The sequence below is a fragment of the Taudactylus pleione genome, unplaced genomic scaffold, assembly GCF_031769625.1.
Source record: "Taudactylus pleione unplaced genomic scaffold, aTauple2 ptg000048l, whole genome shotgun sequence".
Taxonomy (NCBI): Eukaryota; Metazoa; Chordata; class Amphibia; order Anura; family Myobatrachidae; genus Taudactylus; species Taudactylus pleione.
Genome location: NW_028284450.1, coordinates 1,469,058 through 1,494,273, shown reverse-complemented (window position 1 = coordinate 1,494,273; position 25,216 = coordinate 1,469,058). Strand labels below are relative to the sequence as shown.

General features: G+C 45.7%; 1 protein-coding gene across 1 annotated transcript in view; it reads right to left on the bottom strand.

Annotated features, from left to right (window-relative positions):
• Positions 1-225: 225 nt before the first annotated feature.
• The window catches only part of LOC148537608 (14 kDa phosphohistidine phosphatase-like), a 35,087-nt gene continuing 10,096 nt past the window's right edge, over positions 226-25,216 (bottom strand). The window contains exons 2-3 of the mRNA XM_088460541.1: positions 4,434-4,558; positions 226-523 (exon numbers count right to left, since the gene is read on the bottom strand). Of these exons, the coding sequence (XP_088316667.1) occupies positions 431-523; positions 4,434-4,558 (218 nt within the window). The 3' untranslated portion in view covers positions 226-430. The remainder of the gene's footprint in view (positions 524-4,433; positions 4,559-25,216) is intronic.

The following is a 25,216-nucleotide window of genomic DNA, read 5'->3' as shown; positions in this document are numbered from 1 at the left end:
TAAAAAGATATAACAAATGGAGAGGTCAAGTCATAAATGATTTTCATTGTACAACTACAATTTACAAAAGATCATAGATGATCATCTTTGCATACTCCCAATTTACACTGTAACACTAATATGCATAACACTATAGCACAAATTTTAATTAATTATTCCTGAAAATATTTACAAAGCATTACGCATGAATAAAAAAAAAAAATAAAACTTGCAAACTGGTTTTGTTTAATGCATTTATTAACATATCTTACATATTATATGTTTGCAGCAGAGAATATTTATAGATTTTTCATTTAAATAGCAGTTAGCGATATTCATACAATTGCAATATTTTTATGTAACACTAGAGAATCCCTGTTCTGTGTTACACTGCACTTTCAGGACACAGCATACAATCTTGAGTATAGCTGGGTGAGATGTACATAAATGTTCATTTCTTATCATCCGACCAAACCACTTCATAGTCTTTATATGTTTTTTTCAGTTTTTCAGCAGTAATGGAGTGATCTGCTTTGCCATATCCCTATAAACAAAAATATTGGAACAAATATGGATTTCAAGAGAATGGCATAAGGTGACTTCTGTCTATAAATAAAATCCAAGAACTTCCAATTTACCAACCAGGTCAGGAACTGGTACATGTGAAATAAGTTAAATAATGGACTTATCATAATAATATTTTTAATTATAGTATGCCCTCCTCCTAACACCACACAAAGCACTTTACATTATTGCAGAAGGGGAGGAAGTCAACTTTGGCATTCTTAGTTGCTATTCCACGTAGTTATTCACATAAGTAACCGATACAATAAAAGCTTACAGTCTAAAGTCCCTACAACACAGACACACACACATTTATTAGGGACCTTTTTTGTTTTTCCTCCCCAAGAGGCCAATTAGCTTACTATGCATGTTTTTGGACAGTGGGACAAACCTAGCGTATCGAGAGGAAACCCACGCAAACATGGGGAGAACATACAAACTTAGCAGAGAAAGGAATCTGGCTAGAACAGAACCCATGACCCCAGCACTATGAGGTAGCAATGCTAACCACCATTAATGTGGTAAATGACTATACTAGCTGCAAACGTCTGGTTTTTAAAGGAATATCTACATAGGTGTATAGAGGCCCATTTCCAGCAACCATCACTCCAGTGTGCTAATGGTACATTGTGTTTGCTAAGCGTGTTAGAAGACTAATGGATGATTAGAAAACCCTAGTGCAATTATGTTAGCACAGCTGAAAATGGGTTTGTTTCTTAGAGAAGCTATAAAACTGGCCTTCCTTTGAGCTAGTTGAGTATCTGGAGCATCACATTTTTGGGTTCGATTATATTCTCCAAATGGTCAGAAGAAGATAACTTTCATGTGAAACTCCACAGTCTATTCTTGCTCTTAGAAATGAAGGCTATTCCATACGAGAAATTGCCAAGAAACTGAACATTTCCTACAACGGTGTGTACTACTCACTTCAGAGAACAGCACAAACAGGCTCTAACCAGAGTAGAAAGAGAAGTGGGAGGCCCCGGTGAACAACTATGGAAGAAGACAAGTACATTAGAGCAGGGCCAGACTGGCCATCGGGCACTTCTGGCAAATGCCAGAAGGGCCGATGGCCAGATGGGCCGGTCTGGGCGAGTGCAGGCTTACCCGACTTGGTTCACCTCTCGCCGCATCATTACGTGATGATGTCATGACACGGCCGCGTCATGATGTCATTACGCGAGCGGCGGCCGGGTTTGAGGATGGCGTGGCGGCGATGTGTGTTAATCAGCAGCCAATGAGAGTCAGACAGACCCTCATAGGCTGCTGCGCCCACTGCAAGAGCCGGGAAATGGGAGAGATGTCATGACGTCTCTCCCATAATGCAGAGCGCGCCAGCCCGGGAGGACTGACGTGCTGTGGCGGGACCTGTGGCCGGAGCGGCACTGCATCGGAGGGGGGGGCATCTTCTGGGGCCACCACTACTGGGGGGGTGACTTCTACTGGGGACTACTGCTAGGGGCACTGCATCAGGGGGACCTCTACTGGGGGGTGGGGTACTACTACTGGGGGGGGGGAAACTGCTGCTGGGGGCACTGTCAGGAGGGGGGACCTCCACTGGGGACTACTACTTGGGGGGGGGGGTTCTACTGGGGGCACAATATAAGGGGCTTACTACAAGGGGCACTGCACTGGGGGGACCAATACTGGGGGCACTGAATAGGGGGATCACTACTGGGGGCCTTCGCATAAGGGGGACCACTTCTGTGGGCATTGTATAGGGGGACCTCACCTGGGGGCACTGGATAGGGGGGATCAGTACTGGGGGCCTGCATAAGGGGGACTATTAGGGGGGCACTATATAAAGGGCACTGCATAGGGGGTACCACCACTGGAGGCACTGCATTGGGGGGGGACTACTACTGGGGGCACTATATAAGGGGCACTGCATAAGGGGGACCACTACTGGGGGCACTGTATAAGGGGAACTAATGGGGGGCTGCGTAAGGGGGACCACTACTGGGGGTACTGTATAAGGGGCACTACTAGGGGCCTGCATAAGAAGGACCACAACTGGGGACATTGCATACTGGGGGTACTGTATAAGAGGCACTACTGGGGTTAAGTAGCGTTCCCGTCAGGCTGTTTTAGCAGGGCGCGACGCCCTGCCCTCCTTCTGTAGGGCAAAAAGCACCCTGCCCTCCAGAAGGAGGGCAAAAAGCGCCCTGCCCTCACAGCCTGCGGATGCAATCTTCACCCGCGGGTCGCAGTGTCTCGCGGGTGGGGAAATGTGCGGTGACCCAGTCATCGCTGGAGAATAGACGCTTGGCGCAGGTGGGGCACCATATAAGGGGGCTGCCCAGCGTGTCCGTAAGTGCCGGGCACGCCCCCAAGAGTGATGAAAAGGGGACGCGTCTTATAGACATGTCCCCTTTTCAATGGCCACGCTCCCTTTTTCGGGCGCGCATGCCTTCGGCGCGCGCACAGAAGTCCCCTCTCTAGCTCCAGCGCTCTGCCTGCCACCAGAGTGAACACTAGTTAAGGTGCATATGGAAAGGCATGTTCAGAGTGACGAAAAAGGGGTGTGTGTCATGTTGACACGCCCCATTTTTAAGTGACCACATCCATTTTCTTGACGCGCACATAGGGGGGGTCTCCATTTTTACATTTGCCCTTGGCTCTAAATACCCTTGTTACGCTTCTGCTTGTATTAGGTTGTTTGAATATTAATTATATTTGTATGAGCATAGACTAAGACTTGGGAGGGGTCATGAATAGTAAGGGGAGGACTCTTTGCCTGGAGCCAGATGCTGACGCGAGATGGGCCTGCGTGCTCTTGAAATGCCAAGGCCTCTTTTTAGTCCCAGTCCGGCCCTGCATTAGAGTATTTGAGAAATAGATGCCTCACAAGTCCTCAACTGGCAACTTCATTACATGGTACCCGGAAAATGCCAGTGTTAACGTCTACAGTGAAGAGGTGACTCCGGGATTCTGGCTTTCTAGGCAGATTGGCAAAGAAAAAGCCATATCTGAGACTGGCCAATAAAAGGAAAAGATTAATATGGGCAAAAGAAAACAGACATTGGACAAATCGAGATTGGAAAAAAGTGTTATGGACAGACGAATCGAAATTTGAGGTGCTTGGATCACACAGAACAACATTTGTGAGACGCAGAACAAGTGAAAAGATGCTGGAAGAGTGCCCGCATGGTGGAGGTAATGTGATGGTCTCGGTCTGGTTTGGTGCTGGTAAAGTGGGTGATTTGTACAAGGTAAAAGGGATTTTGAATAAGGAAGGCTATCACTCCATTTTGCAACACCATGCCATACCCTGTGGACAGCGCTTGATTGGAGCCAATTTCCTCCTCCAACAGGACAATGACCCAAAGCACACCTCCAAATTATGCAAGAACTATTTAGGGAAGAAGCAGGCAGCTGGTATTCTGTCTGTAATGGAGTGGCCAGCGCAGTCACCAGATCTCAACCCCATTGAACTTTTGTGGGAGCAGCTTGACCCTATGGTACACAAGAAGTGCCCATCAAGCCAATCCAACTTGTGGGAGGTGCTTCAGGAAGCGTGTGGTGAAATTTCTTCAGATTACCTCAACAAATTAACAGCTAGAATGCCAAAGGTCTGCAATGCTGTAATTGCTGCAAAAGGAGCATTCTTTGACGAAAGCAAAATTTGAAGGACAAAATTATTATTTCAAATAAAAATCATTATTTCTAACCTTACCAATGTCTTGACTATATGTTCTAGTCATTTTGCAACTCATTTGATAAATAAAAGTCAGTTTTCATGTAAAACACGAAATTGTCTGGGCAACCATAAACTTTTGAACGGTAGTGTACATTAAAACAACTTTGAAAAATTATAAAAAAAAATAAATTAATCCTGCAATTAGAGCGCTAAAATAAAATTAACTGTGTTAAGAATAATGAATACGTACAGTAGATTCACCAAATACTCGTATTTTCCTGTCTTTGCTGTTGTGCTCTATCTTTCCTCCTCCAAGGCATTTACACTGTAAGCCCAATGCTTGCATTTCAGGATTTAGTTTTTCAAATATGTGATCTATTGAAAGAGAAAAAAAAATAAAAAAGGTAAAAATGCATGCACAGTAAGCAAATAAGACGTCTCATGCTTGAAGGAATACAATAATAAAATGGGTTGTAAGCATTATAAAATGAAAAATTTGCATAAATTCAGTCTATTATAAAGTGTTAATTGATCAAGTGACCTAGCAAAATTTGTTCAAGGCAAGAAGTAGCTGCAGTGCCCTCTTTTCCCTATAGGACCTCCTCTCTGACTGCCATCCCCAAAACCAGCTCCCAATTCTCTCGTGCAGTCATCACCTATTTGGTCTAGCTGCTGCATTTGGTAAAACAGTATCTACAGAGTGCCAAGTCTCCATCTCTGCACTAAACTCTAACTGGCTGATGGATCTTACTGCAGTGAAGTAAACTAAATGCTATAGTCCTAGATAAAAGGTGCAGAAGAATTTGATGCGTTATAGAACACAGAACAGGTTTCATTCCATATTTGATAGAGAATGTGTTCTATATAAACACTACTCCACAGAGAATGGTCACTTTATTAGAGGTAGGAATCGCAGGGAACACAGCATCACTATCACAATGCAAATAGAAAAGTGGAACATACATGGCCTGAAGAGGTTATCCCAGGATTCAAAGTAAGCATTAAGTGACGCTTACATGCAATATTTCTGTACAGCAGTTTCCAATATTATTGTATAGCAGAGTTCCCAACCTCTGTCATTACAGTCCAAGTTTTAAGGATATCTATGCTTCAGCACAGGTGACAATTAGTACCTCAGTCAATTTGATTTAACCACCTGAACTCAAGCATGGATATCCTTAAAACCTGGAATGGCGTAGTTTAGGAAACTCTGCCGTAAGTGTCCTGTTGCTATCCAATCACTCACTTTGTGCATAAACAATTCCCAGTACATTTAATATTTACATACAGGTTGAGTCTCCCATATCCAAATATTCCAAAATACGGAATCATTTTGGCATGACTGAGATAATGAAACCTTTGTTTTTTGATGGTTCAATGTACACAAACTTTGTCTAAGGCACAAATTATTAAAAATATTGTATAAAATTACCTTCAGGCATGTGTATAAGGTGTATATGAAACATAAATGAATTTCATTTCTGTACACAAACTTTGCTTAAACCAAAAAATTATTGAGAATATTGTATAAAATTACCTGCAGGCTGTGTGTATAAGGTGTATATAACACAAATGCATTCTGTGTGTATATTGGGGTCCCATTCCCAAGATATCTCATTATGATATGCAAATATTTCAAAATACGGAATATTCCGTTATCCAAAATACCCCTGGTCCCAAGCATTTTGCAGTGTTCTCCCCAGGCTGTTTTCTGCGGGCGCATCGCCCGGTAGAAACAGCCTGCCGTCCGGCGATTTCCCCCGCCAACCCCTGCGGTGGAACGCTGGCCTCTGAAGTGGCCGGAGGCTAAAGAAGCCTCCAATCGCTTTAGAGGCAAGCATTCCCAGTGATGCACTTCGTGGGTGACGTCATGACATCACCCGTGACGTGAGGAGCCTGCCCCGCGCTCCTGCTGGATCTAGTTAGATCCAGTCAGCGCGAAGCAACGGGAGTGGGAGCACGAGCAGCCAGCAAGTAATGGTAAGTTCTGGGCTGGGACCAGGGCTAGGAAGGGTCTGGGGGCACTGCCTAAGGGGCACTATTTAAGCCTGGAGGCACTGCATAAGGGACGCTATTTAAAACTATTTAAACCTGGGGGCACTGCATAAGGGAAACTATTTAAACCTGGGGGCACTGCATAAGGGACACTATTTAAACCTGGGGGCACAACATAAGGGACCAGTCTGGGGGCACTACATTGGGGCACTACTTCAGCCTGGAGGCACTGCATAAGGGCAAAGCTAAACTACAGGGGGCAATGCATAAAGGGGAAAACTACAGGGGGCACTGTATAAAGGACATAAATACAGAGGGCACTGCATAATGGGCACCTTTGACAGAGCCAGTGGGGGCGCAGCCTGAGACCTGTCGGGCTGGATTGGTAAGGGAGTTACCTCTTTTCCCGAAGCGCGCATAATTGCGAAGTCCCCCACCCGGCTACTTTTTGATGCCACCCGGCTGGAAAACATTTCTGGGGAGAACACTGTTTTGGATATGGGAGACTCAACCTGTATATGTAGTACTGGTGTGATGATGCAGTGGGATCTGTGAGGGGGAATACTGGAGCAATGGTGCAGTGTGATCTGCATATAAGACTTTTTTTTTCTTGCGGGCCACACACTCTTAGACCTTGAATATTCGTCCCGGTTGGTGTTTTCAGTTTGACATGCCTGCTACAGTCTTTAATGAGGAAATTACCTCAACAGTGCATTGTGGTAATCACCAGCATTAAATACTACATTTTAATAATGTAAATATTTACGTTTATAACACACAATTCTTGTTTAGGCAGATCGTGATTTACTTTAGTATCTTCTTAATTATGTAATTTTATTTAAAAATTTCCTGTTTAATACATATTAATGTAAAATGGTAGCGTCTGTAAGAGTTAACAATAACATCACAGACTATGCAAAAAAGGGAGTAACGAAAACCAGCAAACATGTTTATGGGATTCTCAAATAACTTATTTTTTAATTTTATTTTTATTTATGGAAGCAAAAACACCACATACAAATTTTTGTCATATGTACATATACGATCAGTATCATAACAATTGTCGTACATAATAATGATCATTACATTAGGCAGTTACATCACAGCACATATCCAAAAATAACATTAGCATTAAGGAACACAAATTTCAAAATCCGATCTGGATTATAAACACTTGTACAAATAGGAAAAAGGGAATGATGTCTGGCACTCACCCGCTAAGCAACACTATGGGAGGGTCTCCAAAAAGAAGCTGGGTCTCATACCATTGAGTCAGGTGCATACTATGGTGGATCTGGGATTGTGTTGAGACTGGCGAAGTAGCTATGAGACTCTCCCATGTGTCAAAAAAAGAGGAGACCTTCTTTTCTTTATCGAACATAGGTTCCACCCAGTCCATTCGAAAGATAAAAGTACAACTTTTCCTTATATAATGTAAAGTTGATCGGAGTTGGGTGTATCCATTCTTCTACAATGGTTTTCTTTGCAGTTGAGCTTATTGCAAGTAATAATTTCCTGCTACCCTGAGTAAGTCTTTGTCCCCTCGGAAATATGCCCAGGACAGCCCATTCAGGGGTAAAAACACATAGTTGACTAAATGAGTCTCAGCATCTCGTCTTACTCGTCTCCAGAATCCCTGAACATTCCCAAAGGTAGTGATAGAGCTCCGCCTCCTCTTCCACACATCTAGGGCAAGTGTGAGAGTCAGACCCATTCTATATCACCTGTGAGGGGACAAATAGGTCCCATGGTACACGTTTAAGAAGAGCTTGTTGTATGCACTGGCAGTCAGTAATGAACGTGATCTCATCACTCCACGTATTAAATCAGTAATAGAGAGAGTTGAGAATTGTGTCAGCCATTTCCGCATTCCCTGGCTGACCAAATTGTGATCTAGATCTTCACTAAGGAAATTGTAATAGATGGATATGGCCTTATGAGTAGGTATTGATCTAGAAAAACATTGGTCTAACGGGTTTTACCAATTGGCTGTTGAAAATGCCCGCACTACAGAGCCTATATAGTGCTGTGTTTGGAAGTAAGCTAAAGGATAAGCCCCGCAGAGTCTCAAATTTCTCTGTTGCCTCATCAGGGGCCACCTCGATTCTAAGTTTAGCAGATGACTTATATTGTGAATACCCCCCACCCTCCATATCGTAAATGGATGAGCTGCCTCTCCCTCTTGAAAGTCTAAGTTGCGCAACAATGGGAGGTGGACTGATTTATAAGCATTGAGACAGCGCTTATGGCGTAAAATGTGCCAGAGGCGTCTAGTGATCATTAATAAGGGGTTGTCGCAGACTTCTGGTGGAACTTCCTGGTCATGAATATGTAGAAAGTATTTTAAGGCCATTGTAGGAAGGAAATGTGATTCAAGGGATGTATTGGCGTAAACCTCCTGATTATTTAGCCAGTGAGCCAAAAACCTAACCAAAGAAGAATGATTGTAAACCAGAATGTTAGGAAAATTTATTCCACCATCAGATTTAAGTTGACATAGTTTTCGGAGACTAATACGGGCCCTACCCCCCTGCCATAAAAATGACCTTAAGAGCTTGTTAATTAATTGAATATCTTTTGTGGTAAGCAGAATGGGCAATGTCTGTAACATATATAGAAGATGAGGAAAGGTCATCATTTTGATAAGAGCAGCTCTACCTAAATACGAGAGGGTCAAATGTTTCCAACTCCTGAGCTCCTCAGTAATTCGAATCATTCGGGATACATTTTTATCATACAATTGAGCAGGATTCTTAGGCAAAAGAGTACTTAGGTATTCTAAATGTAGGAGGCCCAGGAGAATGAAAAAGACGAGCCCCAAGAAAGAGTAGAAATAGTGGGATGAAGAAACATTGCACGCGATTTATCTTCGTTAATTTTCAGACCAGAGATGTCGCCAAATTATTCAAATGTGCGCATAATCAAGGGTAACGTTTGCTGGGGGTCTGTGATATATAAAAGGATGTCATCCGCATATACCGTAAGTTTAACACTACGCATGCCAACCTGGATTCCTCAGAAGTCAGACCATTGCTGTAAAATACGAAGTAGAGGATCTATAGCATGGTTGAAGAGGAAGGGGAAAGGGGGCATTCCTGGCGGGTGCCTCATCCCAGTTCCATGGGCGTACCACGCAGCCCATTAATAAGCAATTAAGTGGAAGGGGAGTGATAGAAGAAACGCAACATTTTAATGAAATGTGGTGCAAACCCCCTACGGTACAAGATTTCAAATAGATGAGGCCAAAGAATCGAGTCAAACGGCTTGTGTGTATCGAGACCAAGAAGCATATTCTGAACATGAGAGTCTCCACTAGAGGCAATTACAGCGGACACAAAACCTAGTTGGTGGTCAGTTAAAAGGGAGGGTAAAATGTGTTGCAGACGCGTAGCCATGATTTTGGCAAGAAGTTTAAAGCCCACATTCAGCAGCGTTATAGGGCAATATGATCCAAGTAATTGGGGATCTTTCTCTGGTTTGGGCAGAAGAATCGTGTGGGAGGAGTTAAAATAAGGGGAATGGTGATGGATGTGCCGAAATAGGTCCAAGAGAAGCGGAGAGAGATCCTCTTGAAGGATTTTATAACAGTCACCGGAATAACCATCCGGACCAAGAGCTTTATGAGCAGGCAGGGCTCTTATAGTATAGTATTTCGAAGTTCCTGATCGGTAATGTCAGAGTCTAGAATGTCGCATTGATCTTGAGTAAGTGTAGGGAGGCGGGCTTCGTCTAGAAATAGCCTCTGTCGTTCCACATCGACTGACTGAGGGGAATAGAGAGTATAATAATAAGTAGTAAATAGGGACAAGATATCCTGGGAATCAGTAATTGGAGACCAAGTGGTAGGATGAAGTACTGCTGTAATATGATTCCTAGATTTACGTGATTTGGCTATAGTTGCTAAAAGGCGGCCCAGCCTTGTTGCCCCAACGATAATATTTATGTTTAGAGACCTCTAGACTATAATTTGCCTGTGAGAGAAGGAAGTCTTCTAATAATTGAAGTGCTTGTTTATATTGACTTAGTTTATCAGGTGATGAGTCTAATGTATAGGCAGTGAAAGTTTGGGTAATAGCAGCGCATAGTGAAGCACAGGTTGCAGATGTCTCAAGTTTACGCTTGGCCATATAACTAATGATATGGCCTCGTAATACTGCCTTTGAAGTTTCCCACATAAGGCTGGGATTGTCCCAATGATCGAGATAATCGTCGACAAAAATCAGACTAGTAACGTGAATTTTTAAACAAAATGCAGGCAGTTTAGTTTGCAGAGAAGACAATATGCAAGCTCTTATTTTGTTATTGCAGAAAGCTGTTAAGACTTTGCAAGCAAGTTGTAGTGTTAATAATATTCCAGTAAGCATGCATGTGTATTAGGCGATGGAATTTTCATAATCATCCACAAGCATTTTAAGATCTAAAAATCATCTTAATAAGTTCCATGAACTGGGAAAATTAGTCCTCTGCCTCCTAGCAAGTCCCCTACTCACAGTTCTCGCGGGAGATAGAAAGTGGTATGTACCAGCTGGTATCTGAACTCACAGTTCAATATAATAGTGTTCCATAAGGTGCAGTATGGAGGAGTTGGATAGATGAAAAGGGACACAGTTGTGAATCGTGACGGCTACCCAATTCCACTTGGTGGGCAGGGAAGGCTGGAATCAGCGACTAGATAAGGAAGGATAACTACCTTTTTAAAGTGTGTTCTCTGTAAAAACACAAAACCAGCATCTAAATTCTAAATTGTTTGGGAAAAAAAGTGATCTTTTGTGTGGGTTGTTGAGGCCCTTAAAATTAATTGAGAAAAGTATAAGAAACAAGATTTGTCTGGTGATGGAGAAAGTGTTGTGTGATGGTATACAGGAAATAAAACATAAGAGAGCTTACAATTTTAGCGTGAAGTAACATTAATCGTGAAGAGACTAAGGGCTCAATCCAATTAGCTACTTTGCGGCGTGAGTAATTGCGGCTGTATGAAGCACTTAAAGTACCGCTGGACTCGCAGAATTTTGTTCGCAATAGTTACTAATATTCCAGTAAGCATGCATGCGTACAAAAATGTGCAAGTCCAGAGTTTGATCAGGCCACGAAGGGGGCAAATTGTGGTGCTGTTGCTTCTATGCTGTTGCAAGTTGATGACTGTCAATAGCCTAAGGAACAATATGGACCCTGAAATTATGCAGACGTCGAAATCATCGGCTTTGTCTTTATAAAACGTATCTATGCAAGCTGTTAAATTTTTGAGTAGCCTGATAATTTTAGGGGTATATTTACTAAATACTAAAGGGAGAGTTTTTAGAAGTGGAGATGTTGCCCATAGCAACCAATCAGATTCTACTTAATCTACTAGCACATTCTAGAAGATAATAGATAGAATCTGATTGGTTGCTATGGACAACATCTCCACTTCTAAAAACTCTCACTTTAGTAAATATACTGTGCCTACACACTTGGCGATTTTTTACACGATTTGCCCGATTTCGACGAATCGTGACGACAAATCGTGTTAAATATGCCCAAATCATGAGTTTCCACTCATGATCATGATGCCGATGCTCGTTCCCGTTCATCATACATCACATTTTCAGATCTGCTGTGCTGTAGGGCAGATTTGCCAATCTGGGACATGATGCGGTGTTGATCATGAGTATTTTTTTACTCACGATCTATCGCACAATTCATCGTACATCGCGTATTTTGAATGACAGGACCCTGTACAGGCCCAATCGCCATCTTGTGCAGCATCGTGGATTGAAGGAGGACACGACTGCACAACTGAAGTTTTCAATTTCTGGTTTTGGTGAGTATAGCAACTGCAACCCCACTGCATACCAATGTGTGCCACCCACCTACCCACCAATGTCAGCCACCCATCTATAAATGAATGACCCAGCCACCGCCTGCCAAAATAAGGCGGCCGGTGCCTGGGTCATGCACTATACTCCTATCCCCACCAATGTGTGCTACCCACCAATGAGGCGGCCAGTGCCTGTGTCATGCATTATAATCCCAATGCCCACCAATGTGCGGCACCCACCTACCCACTCACTGCCCACCAATGTCACGGCCAACTTAATATATTAAAACACCATAAAAAAATATATTGCAACAAGCAAATGAAATATAATTGTTTATGTTGCTGTAATATATTTGTTTGATGTCATAATATAAACACCATAAACAAATATACTGCAACAACATAAACAAATTTGTTTATGTTGCTGTAATATACTTGTAATATAAACACCATAAACAAATATATTTGTTTATGATGTTGTAATATAAACACCATAATCAAATATATTGCAACAACATAAACAAATATTTTAACAAACAAATGTATATATTTGTTTATGTTGCTGTAATATATTTATGATGTTGTAATATAAAACAACATAACCAAATGTAATATATTTGTTTATGTTGCTGTAAACTATTTGTTTATGATTTTGTCATATAAACACCATAAACAAATATATTACAACAACATAAACAAATATTGATGATGATTATCCGTTTAGTCGACATCGACTTTCGGACACTTTATGGATCAGTGAACGCCACGCTTCTCTTTCTCTGACCGCTTCCTTCAGGTAATTTATGGGCATGTTCGTGTCAGCCTTTATTGTGTCCAGCCAAACAGTTCTTTGGCGTCCTCTTCTTCAGGACCCGCTGACGAATCCAAGCATTAGCGCTGTTTCTAGGGAATTAGCCCACATGACATGTCCAATATATGAGAGTAGTTGTTTGGTGATCTGGCCTTCTAATGATATTTTTGGTTTGACCCGCTCTAGGACTGCATTGTTCGTATTCATTGCTGTCCATGGTATGCGCAACATTTGCCTCCAGCACCACAATTCAAAAGCGTTGATTTTCTTGCGATCTGCCTTCTTGAGTGTCCAGGTTTCGCATGCATACATAAAGATCGGAAAAACAATTGCATTAACCAACCATGCTTTTGTTGCGCTGCTGATATTGTTGCTCTTCCATATCTTTGTCATTCCTAGCATAGCATTGCGACCAAGTGCAATTAGTCGGTTTATTTCAGTAGATGATTCTCCACTGCGATCAATCTTAGAACCCAGAAAGAGGAAGTCTTGTACCGATTCGACTTCCTCATTATCGATTGCAATATGGTCTGTATCGTCACTTGCCGTAGTCATTATCTTTGTAACAAATATTACATCAGCATAAACAAATATATTAAAATCCTGTAAAAAAATAAATAAAATAGCATTACAAACATATTAAAATCCTGTAAAAAAGAAAAATATTAAAAACAACATTAAAAAATTTAACATTAAAAATCAGTAAACAATTTACAATTATAGCTAAAAATGTACATGTCCATATTTTTCTTCTTCCTAGGAATGTCTTATGGATAGCGAGCGAGAGTTTGTGATTGGATTCCTGGAGATCCTGCAGTCCAAAAAAGTTTGTTGCGGATGCTACCCTGAAAACAGTGCGCCAGTACGGTTTAGGTCAAGGAAAATAAAAAAGTGGACGATTTCAAGGTTTCCAAAGCGGGCAAAGACGACGTGTATCAGTGATCGCGGTGAGTGACAAAATATGTGGGTCCCAGGGACCCTCCACTTTAAAAAACAAAATGGGGTCCTACCTGACCATTTCTGGGTCGCATCATAATTTATGCTTTAGAGCTCCCCATATGCCACTCAGACCTCCCCTAACCCCTTACAAATGATGCCACACAGCCATGCCTGGCCTTTACACATTATGCCGCATATTAATGCTCTTTAGTCCCTCTATGCATTGCCCCCAGTAGTAGTCCCCACCCTATGCATTGCCACTAGTAGTAGTCCCCCCCTATGCATTGCCACTAGTAGTCCCCCTATGCATCGCCCCTAGTAGTAATCTCCCTAAGCATTGCCCCTAGTAGTAATCTCCCTAAGCATTGCCCCCAGTAGTAATCCCCCTATGCATTTCCCCCAGTAGTTTACCCCTATGCATTGCCCCCAGTAGTTTACCCATATGCATTGCCCCCAGTATTAATCCCCCCTATGCAGTGCCCCCAGTAGTTTGCCCCATATGCATTGGCCCACCTATTTGCCATTTGGCCTAATGCCCAGGTCACTCACACTGTCAATTGGGCCTAATGCCTCCTACGTACCCCGGGCCTTGTGCCGACCTACATACCTACAGGCCTATTGCCTGAATATATCCCACAGGCCTAGTGCCCGACAACCCTGGTGGTCTAGAGAGGGGTTAAATAATGGTGGCCCAAGGCTGCCTACCCGTACAGTGGAAGAGGCTGCGGGAGGAAGCTTCGTTAGCTCTTTTCCTTTCCACCCCCGCAGTCCTCTTCGGTCCTCAGCTTCATTCTTCTGCCACTGGTCCATCCTGGCCAGCGGCGCCGCCTCTTCCTTCTTGATCACGCCGTCTTCTGGCCTCTTGCGCGGCCGCTGGAACTGTTCTCTTTTCTTCGGGAGGTCTTCACTCCTCCCATCCGCCGCCAGACTGAACGTTCCCGCTCAGCGGCGTCTATTCAAGACGTCACGAGTGGGGGGGGCTATGACGCGGCGAGCCGCGATTGGCTCTTCGCGTCTGCCTCCTATTGGCTGCTGGACCGCGAGCCAAAAGCTTGCGGCCAGTGTCAAACAACCGCCGTCGCTACTTGGCTTCCAGGCAGCGAGCTCCGCTTAGCTTGCGCCCGGAGCCAAACTTCTCCCGCCGCCCCTTTACCGCCGACACTGGTGGAAGGGACCAATTCATAAACCAAAACCTTTTCTTTTTTTTTAAACAAACCATTTTAGATCAATCCCAATTGTCCAATGTCCAATTGTCAGTGGGCGGCCCCACTGACATCACGAGTGATGTCAGTGGGAGAGATTTCGGCTCTGTTAGAGCTGAAATCTCTCTGGGGCTTGCGGCAACAAGACCCTACCACAAGGGTCTCGTCACAAGCCCGATGGTTGCGATGGTCTTGACCATCGCGGCCATCTTCCTGGCCACTCGCTATAGCTGTGGGTGGTCACCCACCGCTATGCGAGCGGCCCGGAGGCCATTCTAAAAAAAAAAAAAAAAAAACGGCCCTGATTCAGAGCGAGCCTTGGTCCGTTGAAATAGGCCATATACTCCTCCCTCACTTCTTTGGCACGTGCGGTTGATGTTGTTGGAATTGGTGGTGCAGACACTGATGTAAACTGGGTAATCTCCTCCAGATGTCCTGCATCTTCTGATCTAGCTGTGACTGGTCCTCGTTGTGTAGTTTTTCTTTGCAAAAGGTTATGCAGGACACAGCACGCCATCACGACCCAGTCTATCTTGTCCACTCGTAGGTTTATGGTGGTGTGGAATATGCAGAACCGGTTGCTCAGTATTCCAAACGCATTTTCCACAATGTGCCGTGCCCGGGATAGACAATAGTTGTAGATCCTCTTCTCTCTGGTCAGGCCCCTCTGTGCAAATGGCTCCATCACATGTTCATGTAAAGCAAAAGCCTTGTCTGCGACAAAAACGTAATTTAGGCCGTGCTTTGTCTCGTCCAGTGACGGCAAGTTGAGGGTTTTGTTGGCGAGTCTCTGGTAGAATGCAGTCTGTTTGAAGGACCCACTATTCGATGCACGGCCATTCTTGCCAACATCCACAAACATTCACCACTGCCATGAGAATGATGCTGAAGAAGCCTTTATAGTTGTAGTAATGTGATCTGGTGTTGGCAGGTGGGTTGATGCGTATATGTTTTCCATCGCTGGCTCCTCTGTAGTTAGGGAAATTCCAAAGTTGTTCAAACTCTTCAGCGATGCTCTTCCACGGTGTTTGGAAACTAGAAAAATAGTAAAAAATGGGTTAAAACATTACATATTTTTTCTCCATTTTTTTCCTATATAGACTCCCACCCAAGAGCCTGAAATGTCGTCCCAGTGTGATCGGGGACAGCGAGGTGGATACTTCAACCCCATTGCCAACAACCATTCAACCCCCCAATCATCTTCCACACCTCCCCAAAGGAAAAAGAAAAGGCAGGGGAAAAAGCAGCAGCAGTAGTACACAGAGCAGGAGGACATATTCCTGCAACAAGCGGAACGCATCCTGCAAAAACAGCCAGGCGACATTGATGATTTTACAGCTCATATCAATAGCACAATGCGCAAAATGACCCAACAAAGAGAAATTTTAAGAGGCTGGTATATGAGCTCTTAATAAGGTCACTAAATTCAAATTTGCATGGGTCAACATACATAGCAGACCCACTTCTCTATTCCCCTGCTCCAACCGCCTCTGTGAGGCACCCCCCAGCCCATTTGGAGGCTACTCCCCCACCTAGTACCCCATCCACAAGGCAGACTATCTATACTGCTTTGCTGGAGGCAGATGATGCTTTGTCCCATTATTTGCAATTGTGTTTTTTTTTTTTTTTATTGTTACCTGTGCTATCCCCAAATTATATCACTCCCAATAGGTACTGTATGGTATACAGTGGTGATGATGCTGATTGGATAAGGTCACTACACACATGGCGCAAGTACAGATTGATGGAATCCGGGGCCACAATCTGTACTTGTGCCATGTGTGTATTGGCTTGTTCAATCTGGCGTCTGACCCGCCGTATAGCATACAGCAGCACCTATTAGGATTGATAAAATTTTGTGATAATGCCGTTTTCTACATTTTATATGCATAATTTTAAATTTATATATTAAAAAAAAAAAAAACGCAAAAAAATATGTATTTACTACTGTGCAGTGTTGTTGATGCAGCTTTATTGGCTGACAACACAGTTATATAAAGAGTTAAAAAATCAAGAGATATGGTAAGAACTTACCTTTGTTATCTCTGTTTCTACGAAGTCCACAGGGTGACCTTGGGGTATAGCTGGATCCTGGATCCTCGGGCACCACGGAGTTAAAGCTTTTAGCTGCTCCCAGGATGCACTTGGGTCCATCCTCCTCTATACCCTGCCCCCGAGCCACAGGCACCTCAGTTGGTAAGCAGTCCAGGCCGGAGGAGGAGACGAAACAGAGAAGGAAAACTGGAACACACAAGAACCATACTCACACGGCTAGCAGCCCAAGAAGGGCCCACAGACCGAGTGGAATGAGCCTTAACAGAGGCTGGAACAGGTAAACCCTCCTGCATATAAGCCTCAATAATAACAGAACGAAGCCAACGGGCTAGAGTCTGTTTGTTGGCTGGCCAACCCCTCTTGTGAAAACCAAAGAGGATAAACAAAGAATCCGACTTCCTCACTAGAACTAGTCCGGTCCACATAAACCTGGAGTGCAAGGACAACGTCTAAGGAAGCCTCCCCAGCCAAAAGATCAGACGACTGAAAGGCTGGTACAACAATTTCCTGATTAATGTGGAACCTAGAAACCACCTTAGGCAGGAAAATCAGGACGAGTGCGAAGCACCGCTCTGTCCTGATGAAAAACCAGAAAAGGGGGACGACAGGAAAGCGCCCCCAAATCCGAAACCCTCCTGGCAGAAGCAATTGCCAAGAGGAAAACAGTCTTAAAAGTTAGCCACTTGAGCTCCACTGACTCCAAGGGCTCAAAAGGAGGACCCTGTAAGGCCTGAAGAACCACTGCCAAATCCCACGGGGCCACAGGTGGCACAAAGGGAGGCTGGATTCTTAAAACACCCTGGAAAATCAGGCATAGCAGCAATCCTGCGCTGGAACCACACTGACAGAGCAGACACGTGCACCTTCAGTGAGGAAAGACGTAATCCTAAATCCAAACCCGACTGAAGGAAAGCCAGAATACGCGAAACCCGGAACACCTGGGGATTATATTTTCTGGCCTCACACCACTGAAAGTAAGTGTGCCACACTCTGTGGAAGATCCTCGCGGAAGCAGGCTTGCGCGCCCTCAGCATGGTGGTAATAACGGAGCTAGAAAAGCCCCGAGACCTCAGGACGGCTGTCTCAAGAGCCACGCCGTCAAAGATAGTCGACCCAGATCCGGGTGAAGACAGGGCCCCTGAGACAACAGGTCCCGCCGCTGAGGTAGGAGGTACGGAGCGTCGATGGACAGGCTCCGCAGATCGGAGTACCACGGCCTTCTGGGCCACACTGGGGCCACCAGGATGAGTGTGCCTCCGTCCTGCTTGAACTTGCGCAGGACCCGAGGCAGCAGAGATATCGGAGGGAACAAGTAAGCCAGGTGAAACAGCCATTTCACCGACAGCGCGTCTATCAGACTTGCGCCTGCGTCCCTTGTCCTTGACCCGTACACGGGCAGCTTGTGATTGTGACGGGACGCCATCAGGTCCAGCTCTGGCAGCCCCCACTTGTCCACGAGCAGTTGGAATACCTCTGGATGAAGCGACCATTCCCCGGGATGCACATCGTAACGGCTGAGGAAGTCTGCCTCCCAATTGAGGACTCCCGGGATGAAGACTGCCGAGAGAGCTGGAAGATAGCGCTCTGCCCAAGCCAGGACGCGGGACACCTCCGACATCGCAGCTCGACTGCGAGTCCCTCCCTGGTGATTGATGTACGCCACCGTGGTGGCGTTGTCTGACTGCATCTGAACGGCCCTTCCGTGAAGAGCGGTGCCGGACGACTGCAGGGCTCTGTACACTGCCCGCAGTTCCAGGATGTTGATGGGAAGAATCGCTTCCTCCGCCGACCAACGACCCTGAAGTGACAAGGAGCCTGTCACCGCCTCCCAACCCCGGAGACGGGCATCTGTTGTGAGCAGAACCCATTCCGGGATCCAAAAGGGGCGCCCCTCGAGGAGATGAGCCGTCTGTAGCCACCAGGCCAGGGACAGACGCACCTCCGAGGACAACACCAGCATCTGAGAGCGGATCCTGTGTGGCAATCCGTTCCATTCCGAAAGAATCAGCCTCTGCAGGGGCCTGGAATGGAACTGGGCAAACTCCACCATGTTGAATGCCGACACCATAGACCCCAAATCTCTCGTCGCTGAGTGCACCGACACTCTGCCACTGCTCAGACAACTGTGAATCCGCAGCTGTAAGGAGGAGACCTTCTCTGGAGTCAGAAAAATCCGTTGCTGACGAGAGTCCAGCAGGGCCCCCAAATGAACCATCCGCTGTGATGGGATGAGGGAGGACTTCTTCCAGTTGATCAACCACCCGTGGTTGATGGCCATGGACGGCCGGGCTACAGCCCCTGAGAGAGAGTAAATAGACTTTAGACAAGTCTCCACCTTCCTGTCCGTAGGATCCTTCAGCGAGGATATAGACGGCAATGGCAAAGTAGCACTCCTAATGAGGCGTGTTACATGGGAATCGACCGCAGGCTGAGTTTCCCATTTCTTACAATGTGCCTCTGGAAACGGATAATTGGACGCCAACCACTTCTGTGGCAGGAATCGCTTACTGGGCGTCTGCCAGGCCACCGCCATGTGATCCGTCAACTGATCAGACAAGGGGAACGCTGCAGAAGTAACCTTAGCTTTTTTAAAACTAGGATACCTCGACTTGGGAGCGGGTGCCTCATCCTCAATCAGATGAATGGCCCGCACCGCCCTAACCAGAGCCAGCACGTTGATGGAAGACTTTGTGTCTACCTCCTGGACTGAGGCATCTGAGGCTGAGTCATCCTGCACCTCACCATCATCCGAGGACCCCTCAGAGTCCGAAAAATGCGCAGCCTGCGCCATAACTGTGCGTTTAGACGCCCTGGAGGGCACGTCACTGCGCAACATCGACTGAAAAGCCGAAGATGCTGCCGCCAAATTTTGGACAGTGTGGGAAAGCACATCCACCCAGGGTGGAGGAGCTGCCACAGGAGCCTGAAACGGTACCACAGCCTGCTGCACCACAGGGGTGGACTGTATATACATTGGCAACCCCGTATAGGGACCAACAGGCTGAGACCCCGGGGGAGTCTGCAATAATTGTGGGACACCCGGGGAATGGGGGATGGTAGGCTGGGGCAACGCCCTAGGAGGGACGGCAGTCGGGACCGACAGAAGGTCCGCAATGGACACCAGCACCTGGGAAAACATCGCCCATGGTGGCTCCTGCGACATAGGAGGTTTAGACGTACCAGGGATCGCCTGGCACCGTCCGCACAGGCCGTCCTGTGACAAATCCTCCTCCACTCCTGCAGAACAGCGCCTGCAGGAGAACAATACCGGAGCCACGGAGTGCTCAATCTCCTCCTCTGACATGACAGACTATATAGTTAAATATACAGTTATGACGTAGGAAGAAAATGAGCGCACTCACCAATGTGCTGGACAACAGCCCACAATATGGTACTGTGCAGCACACAACTGTATGTGACGGACCTCACAAATACGTGATCTATATAAGTGAGGTCAGTAGAAACACCCTTCCCCCGCACACCTGTAGGGCTTGTAGGAGAAGGAAAGGGATAGGTATAGGCTGACAGTAAGTAGAAATTAGCACAGACAGGCAGCACTAGCAAAAGTCACATACCATGCAGGAAGATATACTCGCTGCACCTTTCCACTACAATCAACCTGCCCAGATTCAGTGTCTGGGAGGGCTATAGTGCTGTGTACACTGTCCTTTTGCAGGGGAGAGGTACACAGGGGGACCGGTCTGCCTGCTCCCTGAGAGTACCTGCACTGCCACAGAGAAAATGGCTGCTGGAGACCTCAGAGGAGTGGCCCGAGTAACTGCAGCTCAGCGACGCCAGACTACTAGCTGAAAGGCGCGCTGAGCTGAGGAGCTGCTAGACAGGGAAGGCTTCCTCCCCTGGCTAGCATATTAACCCCCGGGTTGCCGGCATCCCGCTTGCCGCGTTACCCTGGTGGTCTGGCGGGGTATGCCTCCACTGGAGGGGGAGCCTGCCGCCACCGCTAGCGCCCCCGGTCTGTCCCCTAGACCGGGGGCATGGGACTGCATTTTTAAAAGGAACCCGAGCACCGCCGCTAATCAGCAGTGCGCGGCTTACCTTAATCTCCCCGGCGTCTCCGGCAGCAGTCCCGGGGGAAACCAGAGTCCGGCTAGTACAGACTCTGGCTTCCCCCGCCGCGATCCCCAGTGCAGTACTGGCGTTGCGGCGCCAGCAGGGAGAAGGAGCGGCAGCGTGGGCGTCTGTACAGACAGCCCATCGCTGCCGCTCTGGAGAAAAAACTAAAGTAAAAATAAATTTAACCTAGTTAAAAAAAAAAAAAAAAGCTTTAGGGGGCTGCCACCCACCCACCCCCCCCCACAGGGTGACCCGACTCCGGCCAGGCACCAGCTTAAACTGAGGTGCCTGTGGCTCGGGGGCGGGGTATAGGGGAGGATGGACCCAAGTGCATCCTGGGAGCAGCTAAAAGCTTTAACTCCGTGGTGCCCGAGGATCCAGCTATACCCCTAGGTCACCCTGTGGACCCCTATGGACCCTGGAGTAGAAAACAAAAAAAAAAACACCAAAAAAATTAAAACTGTTTTTCTTTCACAAGAAACAAATGTGTAGTGTGTTTTTTTCTTTCTTACCTTGCAATACTGGTACTGCAGCACTTTAACGATAGCCTTGCAGGTCTCCTGGATGATGACGCCCAAGGACTGAGGGGAGATGAGGGTCCCAAACTTCAGGTCTTCCAGTGACCTTCCTGTAGCCAAGTACCTCAGGGTAGCCACCAGCCTCTCTTCAGCAGGGACTGCCCTCCGCAGCCTTGTGTCCTGCCTCTGGATGTGGAGGGTCACCACACTCATCAACTCCTGGAAGGTGTAGTCATCCATGCGCAGGTAGTTGCGGTAGTCGTCCGGGTTGTTCTCCTTGATCTCCATCAGCAGGGACATGTGAGAGAGAGTGTCCACTTGCAGTAGCCACTCTTTGGCCCAGCATGCTCTCCTACTTCGCTGGGCCCTCTCCTGAATCACCTTGACCCCAGCATGGGCGACCAACACTCTATACCGATAGGGATCCATCAGCACAGAATTAAGGAACAGGATAGAATGCTGGCAGTACGCCCTTGCAGGTAGAACACACTTTGTAAAAGGCAAGCCAAATACAAAGCAGAGCACAGTAGCAATGTACAGGGTTTAGCAGGTATACACCTAGCCTCACTAGTAGCAGAGCAGAATGTGCACAAGGTTAAAATGGCGCCTGCTTTTTATACCCCCTAGCTAGTCCCGCCCATTATTTAAATTCCAACCAATCGTGAGGATCCGCGTGTTGTTTGGTAAACTCACGATTTATCGTGCACTCTCTCATGATTTGGACTTCCGATACGTTGCACGATAGATCGTGAATCAAATTGGCAGCTTTTTTTTACCTAATTGTGCCCACAACTGCTGGGGAGCTCCCGGGGAGAGTTCAGGGGAAATCGTACACGATGTCGGATCGTTAGCACATCGCCAAGTGTGTAGGCACCTTTAGTGTCTAATTCAACTGTGTTCCCTATGGATGTGGTGCATTTAGACACATATGCATTTTTGCCTCTTAAATCACATGGTAATTTCTGGTAATAAACTGCAAATTAGTATTTTAGTTCAATCCTCATAGCCTAAATAGTAGCATGGCGTGACTAGCTCCAAAGCAGTTGCAGGGGACAGCTAATGTGAGGAAGGGGAGCGCCAGTCACCGGAAGTGGCTTCCTGGCGTGTCATATACAGCATTATAAACACCACGTTTGGGCTCCTTAATTGCCTTTAGAACTCTTTTTTTTCATAAAAAGTAAAAAAAAAAAAAATAATACTTGTGTATTGCAAATGTCTCAGAATGGACAGGGAAAATCAGAAATTAATATTTGCATATACAGATATAGAAGTATGAGCAGATGTTCAGAGTAAAAATGTCAGCAGAAAATACACAATAAATTTGAAAAAAAAAAATGCAGTTACAGTAGTGCCCTAGGTACTGTGGACCTTATTCAGAGTCAGTCGCAAGCGCCGATGTGCTCGTAACCGACTCGATGGTTAGTCCTGCGCACGCGCAGCGGCCGCACTGCGCGTGCGCAAACCCCGTTGCGACAGAGGAACTCTATCGCTCCGGAGCTCGTTACCAAAGGGGCGGCTGTCGATGTTGATCGACAGGTAGCCCCGTTTGGTAGGCGGGCCAGGGGGGTGGTTTCTAAAATGGAGGCGTTCCTTAACAAACGCCTACAGTTTTGTGGGCGGCTGCACTGATATCATCAGTGATGTCAGTGAGAAGCTAACTGCTCCATCAGAGCAGAAAGCTCCCTGGGGCTTACGAGTGCCGAGACCCAACCTTAGGGTCTGGACGTAAGCCCTGATGGTGATCACCATCGCGACCATCAACCTGGTGGGTCGTTAAGCTGTGGGTGGTAACCCACAGCTTAACTAACGACCAGGAGGCCGCACTTCAAAAATGAAGCGGCCGCCCTCATTCAGAGAGAGCGATCGCTTCTTACGACCGCCTCTGAATGAGGGCCTGAGTTCCAATGCTCAGCCACTAGATGGTGCTTCTACAGTATATCATAAACAGGGGTGGGCAATAAGCGGTCCTCCAGCTGTTGCTGAACTACACATCCCAGCATGTCCTTTAACAGTTTTAGCATGGCCAAAAAGCAAAACTGTGGCAGGGTATGCTGGGATGTGTAGTTATACAACAGTTGGGGGGCCGCTAATTGCCCACCCCTACCATAGAATGATATTTTGTAGCTATAAATGTTTTAAACCTTGCTTATCTTGGAGAGTTCAGTAAACTTGAAGATGAAAAGTAAAGTTCACCAGACATATTACTGCAGCAGACTGGATCCAGACCCTTTGGGGGTTCGAGGAAACTGCAGTGGAACTGGATAGAAAGCTGAGAGGGAGGAGCACAGTGAGCGCCAACGGGCAAGTAATATGGCTGCCCCACCAGAAGTCCAGCTGAAAGAGAAGATAATTGGTGTTGCAATAATGCAGGCTTACGTTGGTCAGGTGAAACAAATAAGAAGCTCCAAATGCACTGGGTGTTCACTAAACTGCAAATCTGATGCAATGTGTCGCACATGTCGCTTTAAAGGCAGTATAGAGTGCAGGCACAGGCAACACACAAGGGTTGGGAATGATAGGTCAACATGTTCAGAATATCGACATGCAGCATATTCTACATGTTCAAATTGTCAGATGATGTGTAGACACCCACAATGTCAACACTGACAGTGTCGACATTGTGAATGTTGACATTACTATTTTTGCTTAAAACTAACCCAAACTGTCATGTATTAAAAGCTACAACATAGCTGCTAATTGTCGATGTGCCCTAAGACTGGATTGGGGAAGCCAATAATTACACAAACTATGTAATAGAACAGGCATCTAGCCCAGGGATTCATCTGACAGCTTTATTACATATGCATCCATCAGCTTTACCAATGGAAATAAGACAAAATATCCTATTAGCAACAACTTGTAAGGCATGGAGAAAAAACAGAATAGGGTTAAAGATATCTAAAACACAATCTCTTTTTCTCCCTTTGAAAGATAACCCTGCTTTTGTAAGTGGACAGACTTCTATTGACATGAGGAAATGAACATTAAATGGATTGAAATATTTAGATCATCTTGTAGATGAGAAATTACTGCAACCATACACATATAATCAGTTACAAAGGAAATTTCATAATATGGATATTTCAGTATTGGAATATTTGCAAAAGGTACTGAGGTCACTGAATGAAATAGAAAACTATAACAAATTTGATATGATTAGAACTAAACCTACAGAAGCGTTCTCCTCCTCTAGAATCTATACATTTATAAGACCCATGATAAATTTAAACACTACTACAGGTGGAATAGCAAAATTGAAAAATAACTCCTCTAATGTAGACTTAATAGATATGGTAAAAGCAACCAAACAAATGAATACAATTTTGATATCAACTATATATGCAGAAATGAATATTAAGATTTTGAACAAAGCTTAAGGCGGGAATCCACTACTAGATATACAAACGAGAGCACGATTACGACATTGCAATCATGCTCTCGTTTGTATATCTAGTAATGTGCCTAGACTGAACATTCACTCATTCAGTCCAGGCACATCCATCATCCCCGCACATGCTGAACATGACGGGATCGTCAGGTTGACCAGCATGTACGGGCGATGATAGATGCATCGCTGGTTGCTTCCGACAAAAACATCGCTGGTTGCTTCCGACAAAAACATGCACGTCGTTATCGTGCAAT